At 33.5% G+C, this 14,610-nt stretch overlaps 1 protein-coding gene across 4 annotated transcripts; it reads right to left on the bottom strand.

The window, feature by feature from the left end:
- Positions 1-7,929: 7,929 nt before the first annotated feature.
- Positions 7,930-14,351, bottom strand: LOC142637346 (uncharacterized). 4 transcript variants are annotated; one of them, XM_075811619.1, is made up of 5 exons: positions 14,059-14,351; positions 12,175-13,228; positions 10,174-11,072; positions 9,706-9,762; positions 7,930-8,333 (listed from the first exon to the last, which is right to left on the bottom strand). In XM_075811619.1, exons 2-5 carry the CDS (start codon positions 13,148-13,150, stop codon positions 8,088-8,090), a joined length of 2,178 nt encoding a protein of 725 aa, XP_075667734.1. In that variant the 5' UTR covers positions 13,151-13,228; positions 14,059-14,351; the 3' UTR covers positions 7,930-8,087. The 4 variants fall into 4 exon arrangements, with proteins under 4 accessions (XP_075667734.1, XP_075667735.1, XP_075667736.1 ...); XM_075811620.1 differs by having other exon boundaries at positions 12,175-13,194; positions 14,059-14,305; XM_075811621.1 differs by lacking the exon at positions 14,059-14,351 and adding an exon at positions 13,726-13,977.
- Between the last annotated feature and the right edge of the window lie 259 nt (positions 14,352-14,610).

Below are 14,610 nucleotides of genomic sequence, written 5' to 3'. Positions count from 1 at the left end.
CTTTAGCTCGGTGTTATGGATTTGGGTCTCTCACTCAAACTAATGGAATTATACAATTTTTTAAATTTGAGTTTAGCAGATCTTATCAAAGACTTTCCGAGTTTGTAGCGAGAAATTATAATTCATTTTAGGCATTTCACATATCAGGCGTTGCTGTGTTTGTTTTCTCCAGGTTCGAAGACTTTCGGTCAAGGTATTGAGATTTCATTTCATTTGTTTGTACGAGCTTAAGGTAAGTAGAACTGTACAATACTCATTTACAATCTTTGCCATATCTCGTATGTTGACGTCTGCTTATACAACTATGAACTTACTCTTTCCTCAATTTCAGTTGGTTTGGCCTTTGCAACCACACACTTGCCTTGCAATTTGTTTCATCTTTTGCTCTGGCCCACAAATTCACTGGGTCTTGTAAATGCCATATGTTGGTAATATTTAGTATCAGAGTCTCAAAACCCCCAATTCTCGGTCTTGCAAAGTCTTGTAGTTGCAAAAACATTTGCAATTGTGATGCAGTGTCATTGTAAAAGGTTTGTATTTCATGGCGGTGAGTGTGTATTTTTAATTATTTTTTATGAAGAGGAAGAGAGAGAAATTGTTGGTGAAATTAATATTTTAATGAATAGATGAGATAAATAAAAGTTGAGATGTTAGGTCTCTTATAAAATGGTATGGTATAATTGATAAAGTAGTTTTTAAGATGGTAAAATCGAATAGTCCCAAGAAAGTGGATGTGAATGCTCTAAATGCTGGTCAGATTTTACTTACTGTACTCCTTAAGCATTCACATCTGCAATCTTCGTACTATTCTATTTTATCATCTCAAAAGTTACTTTATTAATTATTCCATATTTTACAACACACCCAACATTTCAACTTTTATTTTCTTATTCAACTCATTAAAATAATATATACTACCCAATAAAATAATATAATCCAATCTCTCTCTCAATAAAATAATATATACTTCCCAACAAAAAAATGAAATTTAAGTTTACAATGGGTGAACAGTAACTTGTATAGGTAGAAGTCCATTATAGCACTATTGTAAAACTTTTTACGAGTACAAGACCAGGTACTGGGGTTGTTTTGTGCTTTGACGCTAAAATTTACCTACATATACTTAGTACCATGCCCAATGTGAATGCTTAGGGGCACAGAGAAGGATGGTGATTTTAGAGGAGATGTGGTGGTGTTCATATATAATAGGAGTTGCAAATTTTGATGACTGTACATTTTGTTACTGTACCCCTTTTAGGGTCCAATACAAAAGACATCATACGATAAATCCTACATGTTCTTTAGTTTTTCTTAAGTTTAATGTGTTCATACACCTGCCTTTTGAGTATGATTCCGTTTTTGTGAAGGATCACTTATTACTATTTACCCAACTCCCGAGTGAATATAATTTGTCTCAAAGAAATTATTCATTTACTATAATATCACATTATAAATATATCCCCCCGCCTTATATCGAGTTATTTGATTTTATTTCTCCCTAGGCTAAACCTGCGTAGTAGACTACTTACTAGATTATTTAGCTCATCGTCTGTTGTTTGCATATCAGTATATCTTTTTCATATTATTTTTTTTTTCACTATTGGTTTTAAGCTTTATTTTTTTTCCCTTTATGAAATATTCGCGTGTTTTGATAGCTGATTGTAATTATGATGAGCTATGAAATTTTTGTAAGACAAGTGCTCAAAGATTGTTGAAGAAAATTGCTTGTGAAGTGTTGAAGTACGAGTGTTGTGTTTCACAACAAGTGAAGTAAAGAATGTTTGAATGAATGTTATGTTATCGATCTTGTAAAGGTGTTCTGACCTGTTGTCTTTCTGTGTATTTGTATTATTTTTTTTTGGGACTATATTGTGTATTTGTTTTTCATTTTGATTTTTGGTTGAGTATGCTTTACAATAAATGACTTCAAGATGTGTCATTCTTCTGAACGATGGGGTTGATACAATGATACTTCAAGAAAGTTCTAGTCTATGTACATTATGAGTAACATCAATATATATATAAAAGTAGAGACCTCATGCAAGAGTGCATGAGGTTCTGCCATGTGGCGCTCTATATGAGTTCTTTACAATCCTCTTTATTATGAAATGATGTTTTCAAACTTCAAAAATTAAAACAATGCTGCTTTTATGATTAGCACTTATTGCTTCATCAAAAATCAATTCACTTCTTCCTCTCTCCTAACTCTTCACTTCTTTCCATCAAAAAAAAAAAAAAAAAAACTATTCACTTCTTCCGGACAAAAAAAAAAAAAACTTTCACTTCCCCGTTCAAATTTAAATGCACACTATGGATAAGCACCTGGCAAAGTGAGACCAAACTTTGCAGTATTACACCTTTACAATAATATTATACTTTCTAAGTAATTTCTGTTGAGATCAAACCCGTCTTAAATCTTTTAAATCTCATTCATTCTCTTTCTTAACTCTTCAGTTCTTTCTACGTCTCTTAAGTCTTAACTCTTCACTTCTTCTAGCAAAAACACAAACAAAAAACTCTTTCACTTCCCCTTTCAATTAAACGCACACTATTGTACCTATTTCTTTTGAAAATTATATATTGATGGATCAACGATTCCTCTTTGAGTTCATGGACAAAAGTTCCTTTCTTAGTGTCTATAAATAAATAAATATTGCCAACTCTCTCTCTTTGTTTCTTTCTTTCAATTTTTTTTTTCAAAATTTTATTTGGGATACTAAGTTTGCGGTTTGCAATGTTTAAGGGAAGATAGACTCGGGTAGATTGAAGCTTCAACTTTACCATGTTTTGGCCGGGGACTAAAGTAACTAAACACAAGGAGAAAATGCCACCAGCCCCTAATTTATCAAATCCTTCTTCAGTATCTAAGAAGTACAAAATACTAATACTCAATTTGTTCATTCTTTGTTGTTGTTTGGTAATGGGTTTTTGATAATCGAACTAGATGGTGGTTTGTTTCTTTTCATTTGAACTGTTTACTGGTTGAGATTTTTACTGAGCCACGTTGTTTTTGTAATTTATGATTTAGCTTTTGGTGAGTGATTTAAATATGTTACATGAGGATGTGATTAAGAAAATTAGTTGAATTGGGTAATATTTAGACCCTAAGGCAAAGACAGGTTGAGTAACTAATCTGGTTTTGTTGGGCAGGTAGAAAGATCAATGAGGAAGAAACTTAATCAATAAATCAAGCTCCTCCAAGCCACATGTAGTCGGAGCACACATACATGTATCTCTATGGATTGGGTCACATTCAAAGCGCCAATAAAGGCAAAACTTTTGTGGGATTCAAAGTGCAAAGAGCCCAAGAGTAATCATATATATTATTTTGAATCCATAGTATTTGATAAAATGCTTGACAGAAAATTTATAATTTTTATTTGGTTGTATTATGTAGTAGCCTATATAATTGACATAAGTGAAACAAATTAAATTAGCTACGGGTAAGAAAGAAGTTATTATTTTTAGGTGAATAATTTTCTTTTACCTATTGAGGGGTTAAGTATTATTTGGTAGAAAATTTTTAAAACAATCACCATAATCTACACATATTCTATGTCCTACTAAATGATAGAAACTCAATTGTTAAAAATAAGAACAAAGAAAGAAACAATAGAACCCCAAAGGTATAAATTAAGAACTAAGTGGGCAGAAAAAAATTATGTGGTGTCTCCATTATTTGAAGGTTAGCCTAGAATCTATATAAACTCAAAATGGTATTAAAAAATTGTTAAATATATTATACTGGTACACCTTTGTTAAAAAATTGTTTTATTATTATTATTTTTTTTATAGAAGATAGAATTTCTATTCTAGCCTAATCTAAGTGTATATGTATGTGAAGGTCCCTCCTGGAGACTTGAACCCCGACCCTTGCCTCCCACACCCCATAAGTACTTATACTTGTGGAGTGAGCATCACACCAAGGGTGTGCAGTGGTTAAAAAAATTGTAAAAAATGTTGAATCATGTTTACCTCAACCATCATTGAAACTACTTGCTTTATTTATTTATTGGTCAAGTATCATGTACGATTGTCCGCAAGAGCCTTGACAATATCAAAGTGTGTTTGTTGCTTTGCCTAGACATGAATCACTATGCAACCTTAGCACTGCTATAGTTAAAATATTATTGAAGATGCTTCTTAGGGTCAATGCCTTAGTTAGACATTTCGTATGACAAGGGACAGGTTCAAGGAGTTTGATATGCATAATGTATGCTTGCAATTAATTGGTTTACGATCAATTGAAGATGCTTCATAGGGTCAACGCCTTAGTTAGACATTTCGTATGACAAGGGACAGGTTCAAGGAGTTTGATATGCATAATGTATGCTTGCAATTAATTGGTTTACGATCAACTGATGGTAGACAACAAAATATGCCTACATGCTCTGAAATTTCTACTATAATTGTAGGTGATTTTAGCAATGAAAATATCAACCATTTATGTTATAATATATGTACAAAAATTTCAAAAACCATTTTACATAAAAGCTTACAGTATTATCCGCGCAACGCGCGGGCAACCTTCTAGTTTCTCTTAAACACTGTTGTTACTTTTGCGATTTCAATTTTCAATAATCGTTGAGTGGAATTGGCATTCCGATGGAAATACGGATTTCTGAAGTGAACCTTCTTGTGCTACTAAGGAATGGACAATTTTGAGGTGTTAGGTATTTAGAGAATGGTGACAATGGTAAATGAAGTTGTAAGGACACAATTCAAATTCCCAAACCACGGCTGGGAGGAAAATGGGCTTGAAAGGCCTTTCTTCACAATGAATTTGTAGAGGATGGGTTTGTAATTTAGATTTCAAGGATGGCTTAGACAATTACAAAAAGAACGGGCTTTGGGCCCAATGGAACAAAACAAAGAATCGTTTGCAAAGAGTAAGACTGAGAATTCCTCCTCGGACTGTTTCCGAGGATAGTTTCTAATAGTTTTTCTCAAGTTTGGATACAAATATTGATTATCATACACTTTTTCTTTCTCAAAAAGCCCTCCCTTGCTTCATATGCCTTCCCTCCTATTTATAATCCTCCTCTTCTCTTCATCCTCTTCCACTTTATGGTTGCAATCCTCATTTTTGGATATTTGTCCCATCCATTCTTCCCTAAAGCCCGCTGGGATTTGGGACCAAGTTCCAAGCTCTATGCTCAGGTCCCATCCTTCCATCTATACAGTCAGCGTATCAATTACAGAGTCTTTAATATATGGGCGGTGGTAGCAGTTTTACTTTAGACATTCCACCGCTCTTTCTACTGTCTTCCACGTATACTGTGTATCCTCGGCTTAACATTCCGAGGACAAATCTACTCCTCGGACGGTATGGGACACTTAAATACTCCACGATCATTTTGATGTTTTCGGATTTGGGTTTCTAGCCCAAAAGACCTCGTTGGGCCGTCCTTCATAAATTACTGGGCCCAATACCCCTACAGAAGTATTTAAGATCAAACTGGTTTGAGGGAGTCACCCTCAAAGAATGTTGAAAGTAGGTAAGGGAAAGAATTTAGAATGAAGGTAAGGGAATCTGCATTAGTTTTCTTATATGCCAGCATTGCACTAGTTATAGGCCTTTATAGAATAGTTCTTCGCAATGTTGACCAATGTAGAGGCTAACTAGTAACTAATCTGTAATCACTTAATCTCTAACAAACTAACTAATTGGGAGCACTACTCACTTATCTCCCACTATGTACTTATTAAAGCTGTCAATTTTGTTTCAGTGATTGTTTTGGTGTGTTCGTTGAAACGAAATATTTTGGTATCAGTCTACTCCAATGAACCAATTCAGAATTACAATGAAAAATATTATATATATTACAAAATAAATATTCCTAAGTCTTCATCACGTAGTATTATTTCACATCAAGTTACTAATTCAAAATCAATTCATATATTTTTACTATCATCATCATATAACATCTCATATATGAGAAAGGGGTGTGCAACCAACCCGCCAAAATCGACCCGACCAGACTCAACCCGTCGGGTTGGGTCGGTTTTTATTACTATTGTTATTTAGTCTTTAGTGTTGTTTGCCTTTAAGGAATTACATTTATACTAATTTTTGGATTTTTTAAATATATTTATATTTATATTTTTTTCTACTCAATTTAATAATAATAATAATAATAATAATAATAATAAATTTTGTCTAACCCATGAGTTCAACACAACCCAACCCGACCCATGTGGATTTTGAAAAAGTAATACCAATGGGTGAGTTCATAAAAAAGAGAAAAAAAAGAAAAAAGAAAAAAGAAAAAAAAAAGAACCACATGAGTGAGTCACGAGACCGACATAAGTCAGAAGCTCCCTTAATTAGGTTGTGTTAACGTAATTCAAAATAAAAAGAAATAAACTTTATCCAGCAAACCGTCGCACTGACAAGCAACCACTGTTCCGGTGATCGAAAGTGTCGGTTCACGGAGGTTTTAGCAAGTGTCGTGTCTTTTAAATTTATCAAATCAAATCAAATTTATCAAATCAAATAATAATAATAAAAATGCAACATTTTACATGTATTTAAAAAAAAAAAAAAAAAGCAACAAGGTACAACTTTTAGTGTTTAAATAAAACACTAAATTCTTTGGATTTCCTCTTCAAACAATGTGACTTTTCTTGTTCACATGCCACTCTTTTTAAGATTTAGACTTTAGCTTCACACTTCCACAAATTAGAGATTAAATTTTTTGTTCATATCAACTTCTTCAATATTAAGTGTATATATATAAGATAATTCATAATGAAAACTTACCATACAATTCTTTTTTTTTCTATTCTTCTCTTCTTCTTCCTACAACTTTGCAGGTATATATTTGTTTACTCTAATTTTTTTTCCATTAAATTGAATAGGTTTTGTTTATTTTTGTTGTCTTTTGTTAACCTAATTTTCTTAAGTTTTATCCAATTTATATGATTATGGTTTGAGAATCAATCATTAAATATGTTTAGACATGATTTTTTAAAATTATTTGTGTTTTATGACATGGGTTCCAATGGTGATATTTTGCATTTATCCTCTCAATTTTGCTTTAGAGAACAATCTTCTTTTTAGCTTATTATTAAGAATGTCTTGATTTAAATTTGATGATAAATTGTTCATAACAATTTAATTTTTTTTAAGATTGAAATAGCTTTGGCTAACTATTAGAGTTGTACACTTTGACCTATAAAAAAAATTGCAATTTGTCCATTTATTTATTTTTTTATTTATCAATCATTAAAAAATTATTTTAGGAGAAATAATTAAATATGGTTTGACATGATTTTTATCAATCATTAAATTTTCTAATAAAGAACAATGACAAACAAGAACAAGAATACACCAAAAAAAATAGTGTACGAAGAGGTATTTAACAATCTCCCAAAATAATAATTTTTATTTAGGTGTTATCATTTTATATTTGATTACTATTATACCAATACAATTTATTCATTTTGTTATTATAATTATTTATTTTGTTACTATTTATCAGATAAAATATATATTCTATAAGTATAAGATAAAACCATGCAACACACGTCCTTTAACTAGTTAACATTGTATTTGGTATAACATTTACATTTTTAATTAATTAGTTACTTTTTTATTACTAATATTAGTTACAATTTGCACACATTGTCTTTTAATTTTGTCTAAATAATATCCTACTCGGCCAATGCATCTAGTACATTGTCAACGGAGCCAAGTTACAGCAGAAAAAGAATTACCTAATTGCTGCAAGGTGATAAGTTATGCGGCATCCCAGTTATTTTCGACCCTTATTGGTGAGAACTACGAACTAGCATATATGATTTGAAATGAAATCTGAACCAAGCAACATGCTCTTTGCAATATAGTTGCCATCTTGGAAGTAATAAAAACTATGTGAACCCGTTAAAGGAATTAAACTATTAAGCTCCAAATTCAAATTGAGCTCCTTTTGAAGAATCAAAATCCTTTTAATTTCTAGAGGAATTTTATATCACTGGGTATGGTATTCTGTCAATCAATCAGAAGGGTATAAAATTTCTATTTTCTACACCCACAGCACCCTTTAATATTCAAAAATCAATGAAAGAATGAGAATGTCTCAGTGTTATTTGGTTTTCATGCAATTGACGAGAACCTCTACAAATCTCTTGTACATCTGCCGCTTTAAGTACATTCTCTCTACCTTGTTTCGTCCTTCCATTCCCATTTGCTCCCTTGCCAATGGGTTTTTAAGCAAAAACCGAAGATTTTGAGCAAGGAAATGAGTTCCTGGACGCCCCAGAGGATGAAGAAGACCTGTTACATTGTGATCAACAATCTCTCTTGTCCCACCAGCATCTGTTCCAAGCACCTGTTCCACAAAATGAAATGAAAATATTATCAGGATCTGTTTGTTGCACTCATAAACCTATGCAGCATGGTACAGCTTTTCTTCGAACTCCATGTTCCCAAGATCCAATCCATGATTTTGATTTCATCTAACATAATTGTTATCTTATATGTCAAAGCATCTAATGCATCTTAATGTTCATTATTACCATGATTGAATCATAATTAGCCACTAATTAGAACTTGCTATAATCACTGGGAGATCAAGACAACAGTGAAATCAAACCAAAAGATAAAGCCGTTAAAATTATCAAAAAGGCAATGCAGTCTCAATTACGTAGACAGGACTTGCCAAAGGAAATTTTCTTTGTGTCATTGTTGAGTTTGTGCAAATGCAAATGCACAAACTCAAACACAATGCTAGCACACAAAAAGAAAAGAAAAGAAAAGAAAAATCTTGCAAATTCAGAGGACATCAATAACTTAAGAAAGACAATGTCAACACTAACTTCTTAAGTTATCAATAAACATGCAACATGGCAAGAGATGGGTTTAAAGCAAACATTGGAAATAGCCTCAAAGCAAGAGATGCTGCATTTGATTATGAGTTGTCCAAATTACATTAAACTTTGTGTCTTGTGTGGATGCTTTTAATGTCTTGTTTATTGTGAATGTGCTTCCACTAGCTTCAAATTCCAACACCTATAGTCAAGACAGCTTTATGGTAAAACCCCGGTGACTCTTATAAGCATTGGATAAAATTAGGCTCCTATCCTTGGCACATGACACTTGATAGATGTTAAAGGCTTCTATTTAGGGGGGACTATAGCTAATGTGGTGGTAGAGACACACGGAAGGAAACGAGAGATTGTTCATTGTTGGAATATCCACGTGTAAGTGTAAATATTAATTTCTACATCACATGGTAGTAAAAATAGTCAGTTGCTGATATAACATTGTTAGATCCAAACCCATAGATGAAGCTTTTGGGTTATGGTAGTGTCATGACGCATTACAAGAAGCCCTCACCTGGGGACTGCTCAAGGTGTTATCACCCCTAACAAATTCAAAGAAATTAAGTAATTTAATAGTTTGATTGATGTGGTAAAAGGCGTGCTTCACCTATCATTACAAAAAGTGTATGTTCAGGACTAAAAAAATAACTTCAACTCTTATGAATAATAATGCCTAATCTTAATGGAGTTTGGGCTCTGTGATCAGAGGTATCAAGCCACCAGCATAAGCAGTATGGAGGCCAGGATCACACTACAATATTAAACTGGCGTGCTTTAACATATTTAAGTTCTTTAAGCAAAGATAAACTAGCAGGACAAAGTGAAAAAACCATATGCAACGCCAATAAACAAGAAAGAAAATCTAGTTGGTTGTCATACCGGAAGTCCAAAGGCCATTGCTTCAATTGTCACTCTCCCAAATGTTTCTCCCAGTCCCTGTACACAATTTGACAAATTTTACGTTGCGAAATTTGTTTAACGTACAAGAATGAAAATGATAAGAAGCATAAATTAAGAAAGTTATTTTGAGTTTGTTGAGAATTAAACTTCATATAAAATGCAAGAAGTAAGATATTATATATTTTCAAAGATCAATACCATGTAAAATTTCTCAGCATGTACATTGTAAGTGTAACACACTAATAGACACCTAACTAGAGACACCTTCATAACACTTTTGGGTATCGAATGGAGCTGTACGCAAGGATTCTTTGTAAAAGGGGATATATCCCCAAACTTGAAAATTTTTAAAGTACACAGCAAAATTAATCAAAACATAAGAACAAGCACAAAATCAAAGCACTTTTTATTGACTTGAATCACTAAAAGACCATGTAAATAGTTCACCTGGGAGTTTATGACATAAACATCTGCAGCAGAATAGAGTGAGGCTACACGTGTAGTTGCTGGAGTCCACAACACTGACTTTGACACATTTGAATGCAGGGATAAAAATTTTAGAAGTCCTTTGACATAAGGCACCTTGTTGCTCTTAGATCCCACAGAACCAACAAGAATTTTAAGCGACTGTTCTGGTTTTTCCCCATTATCAGACAACATTGTTCCTTTTTGATTGACATAAAAGTTCACAGCATCTGTGTCATTAACAGATGTAAAGAGACTACGTAACCGCAAGGTTTTCCCATTGGGTATTTTCAACTTGACAAAAGAGCCACTTGAAGTAGGTGATTCGTTGGTCTTGGCATTTTCAACTTGTAACAGAGCTCTTAAATGGTGTTTTCTAGCCAAGGTAGATTGGTCTTGGGCAATATCCATTGGATTTTTTATCTGAGGATCATCATCCAAAGGTTCTTGTTCAACCATCAAGCGTGCTGACTCAAAAAGTAAGAGCTGGCCTTTTCCAGGGTTTATACTACTCAGGGACATTACAAGCATATCATTATCTGTTAATCCCATCTCCTTTCTAACTGAATCCCGCAACAACTGCCTTTTCTGTTGCATTTTGTCAGTAGTGAAAGATGGCGTATTAAGTGAACTAGAAATGCCAGCTACAAATGCTAGTTCATCATTAACAGAAAGCGGAACAACTGCAGGCTGAGATCTCAGCTTAATGTTTTCTTCTTCACACCAGTTTAGCCATTGTCTAGACTGTGATTCAGATAGAAAAATCAGCATTTTCACTCGGTTAAGGACAACCTTTGCCCGATCAAAGTACTCTCGCCGGTTTTCCATTATCCACCAACCAACTTGACTGCCACCAGCCGGAAAATGAGCAATATATTGATCTGAAGAAAAAACAATTAAATAAATATAAATCGTGAAGTTGTTTGTTATTTAAGGTAATACCACAGCATACATTCAAAAGAAGCCAATACTTCTTCAAACAACTCATTCACACTAAAGACTAAACAAATTAATATTAGTTGTTACTCAACAGTCACAGTACCAAAATGACTGTTTTCAGTTGAAGCAGGATAAAGATAAACCACAACAAAAGCAAAGCAACCTGTAAAAATAGATGTTATTGGAGTAATCCAAGACAGGAATTTCAGGAACATTACCAAAGAGGTACGTAGAGAGTCGCTCATAACTCATATAAGTAAATATTCTCATTTTGTTGATTTTAATTAGTGTACGCATAATCAATTATGTTTGATGAGAATTATAAGAAGCAACCATTACTCCTAGAAGAAGAAAACTCCACCGTTAGAGAAGCCTGTTAATACTTTATTGAAGAAATTCAACCAGATGATTGCCATTACAGCATGTGATAAAGAAATCCACTGTTACTTTTACAACAAACATTAGTTTTCTGATCCACAACTTCTAAACTCTTTTTTTTTCATCAACAGAATTGCATGTCATAGCTGAGACATAAAGATGATATGACCTTTGATATGTGAAGAAAACTACATGACTTTAACTCTTCTTTTGTATTCTTATTTGAAATCAGAGTGGTATCATTATGTGACCAAGGTCATATTTAGATGCCATAGAATGTAGCAATGGTTTTTAACATATAACAGGTATGACAATTGTTTTTAAAGCTAAAATTGCGAAGAGTAATGCATTTCAATAGCTGAACAGAAGTAGTTAACATACTTATGTATAAAGCAACTTATAAGCACTTCAAAGCTACAGAAGAGTATTGAAAACACAGAATACAGAAGACACTTAATGTTGGATATAACATACCATAACATGCATACAGGAAGTAAAGAAATAAAAAATGCTGGTGATAAAAAAAATTATATGGACAGAGGTGTAATTGATTATTCAAATCATGCACTTTTTACTCAACTTTCTTTGAATTTTTTCATATCAGCATAAGTAATAAATGTAAAACTTATCAAATTATATTAATAAATGCTGCCAAATAGTTCCTACCAATCCATGATGCACAGACAGCTGATCCAGCAATGACAAGATCTGCCTTCATGGCAGTTTTGAAGCTCAGGTCAGCTCTGTCCTCAAGCACCTTGATTCCTCTCCTATCAAGTTCTGGCATCAACCCACCCCTTTTGCTAAGAACTACAGCAGAAACTGTAGCTCCACAGCTTAAAAGCTCTGTTGCCAATTCCATCATTGAAATTGGAGCCCCTGTCATTGAAAGCTCATGGAATATCAACACAAATCTCCTAGACCAAACAAGACGTGCAAAGTCTCCCTTCCTGTCACAGGTTCCAGAACGCTTCTCAGGACTCCATTCCAAAATTCTATCCTCTGTCAAGCCAAATGGACCAACAAGCAACCCATAAGAAGCATTTTTGTTTGGAATTTCTGGTTCTTGTTCCTCTTTGTCAAGGTGTTCAACCCCTAATGCTGTCTTCTGCTTACCACGCGATCTACGTCGTGTTCTTTTACTTCTCTTCCTTGATTTTAATTTCCTATTTGATGAAACAACATTCTCTTTTTTAGCCAAAACTACACCCATCCCTTTATCCTCTTGAGCCTCACTTTTGATAGTCCCATTATTGACTGCAAATACATCATCCTTTGCAATCAAATCCCTTCGGGGATTCAGCTCAGTATCTGGATTTCCATTACTTTCCTCATTTTTAAACCCCAAAAACTCCTCCTTGTTATCACCGTGAGCCCACCTGGACTGAACATAAAATCCCAAGTAAGCCCAAAGAGTAATCAGTAGCAACCAATACACCAACCTGTTGCTTCTAAACCACTGTATTCCACCTCCAACACTTCTACCTTCTCTTCGTGGAGTTCGGCTCGAGTTCAGTCTTCGAAATGTGGGAGAATTCCGAGGAGTTGACTTTCCCGACAGAGTGGGCTTAAAAGTGCCACCTGACTTAAATGATGACTGTCTTAAATCCCCTCTTGTGCTGCTTTCCTCCATTGGTTTCATCAACTATATTACATCACCAAAAATATTGCTTTGAAGATCCGATTCTACATAGCGCAAGAAAACAGAACTTTCATTCCCCTGTTCAAAATCATGATAATAATGGCGTTAAAATAAATAATAATAATAATAATAATAATAATAATAATAATAATAAAGAGTTAGTTTGTTGTTTTTATTTCTCTATATAAGCCAAATAGCATTGCTGGATTATGTTTCTTTCTTATTTTCCTTCTTACGATTAAATAATTTAAACATAAAAACGTGAAACTTTTCAGTTCTATAATTTTCTTGCATTTTCTCAGCCCCCAAACAGAGCCTAAAATCACCAAGAGTAGCATTAAATGTGGACCATTTGAATCTAACTGTCCACTTGGCCACTCAGAAAACGAAAGAAAACAAAAACTCCATTAATTTTAGTGCACTTTGGTCCTGAATTATTAATTATGATGATTAATGATTATCATAACAGTAATAACAATAATCACAAAAATAGAAATTTCAGGCTTCCTTTCACTTCCTACATTTTCTCAGCCACCAAACAGAGCCCAAAGACAAAGAAAAAAAAAAAAACTTACCGTCAGTTAATCAATACACGTAACGGAAATTCTTTTTATATAACTAAAAGAATCAATTTCTTTCTATTTTCTCTCCACTTTCTCCGCAACCAAACAAGGAACACAAATACACACCGATTCTCGAGTACTCTTAACTATTTACAGACATAGTAGTCGCAATCCAAGAATTGAATCTTTACACTATAAATTGCATGCGAAGCTTGAAATCAACGATTTTGATTTTCTTTCTAAAACTTTAGAATTCTTCATATTCTGAGTTAGGAAATGCGAGTGTTGAAGCTGAGAGAGCTTTACAAAAGAAAGAAAAGTAAAAAAAAGGAAAAGCTTGCTTACATGGATCGGTTTCACACAGTGAAGCTTGTAGTTCAAGATCTGAGTCAAAAGTTCTCGAAGCTTCTAGAATGTGCTGCTTTGAGCTTATTATAGCAGACATAGAGAGAGAAAGTCAGTTGAGAATTGCTCTGAGCTTTGTAGTATTGTAATAGAGCAAGATTTTTAGAGAGAGAAAATTTTAGAGAGAGAGAGTTAGAATGTTGAAGAGAGAGCAACTGTGATAGTTGCAGAGTTACAGAGAGAGAGAGAGAGAGAGAGAGAGAGAGAGAGATTTCAACGAGAATTAGAAATGATCGCACGAGCGAGTTGACCCGTGTGTGGGGGTTTTAGAACTGGAGAAGGAATAATTAATAGTATACAAACGCTGAACTATCAAATTATATGAGTCCTTCTTTTATTTCTGTTGGATCAGAAATTAGGTTCGTTTGATTTTTATTGAGATTATTGATTGAGATTTGAGATCAAAATTAAGGACTGATCACTGATGATCAAGAGGAATTGATCACCAATTATATTCCTTAATTTTGGGGTTATTTAGATGGATGGTAATGA

This window comes from Castanea sativa, chromosome 5 (genome assembly GCF_040712315.1).
Source record: "Castanea sativa cultivar Marrone di Chiusa Pesio chromosome 5, ASM4071231v1".
Lineage (NCBI taxonomy): Eukaryota > Viridiplantae > Streptophyta > Magnoliopsida > Fagales > Fagaceae > Castanea > Castanea sativa.
The sequence above is the reverse complement of the archived record's forward strand: the minus strand, read 5'-3'. Positions and strand labels throughout refer to the sequence as shown.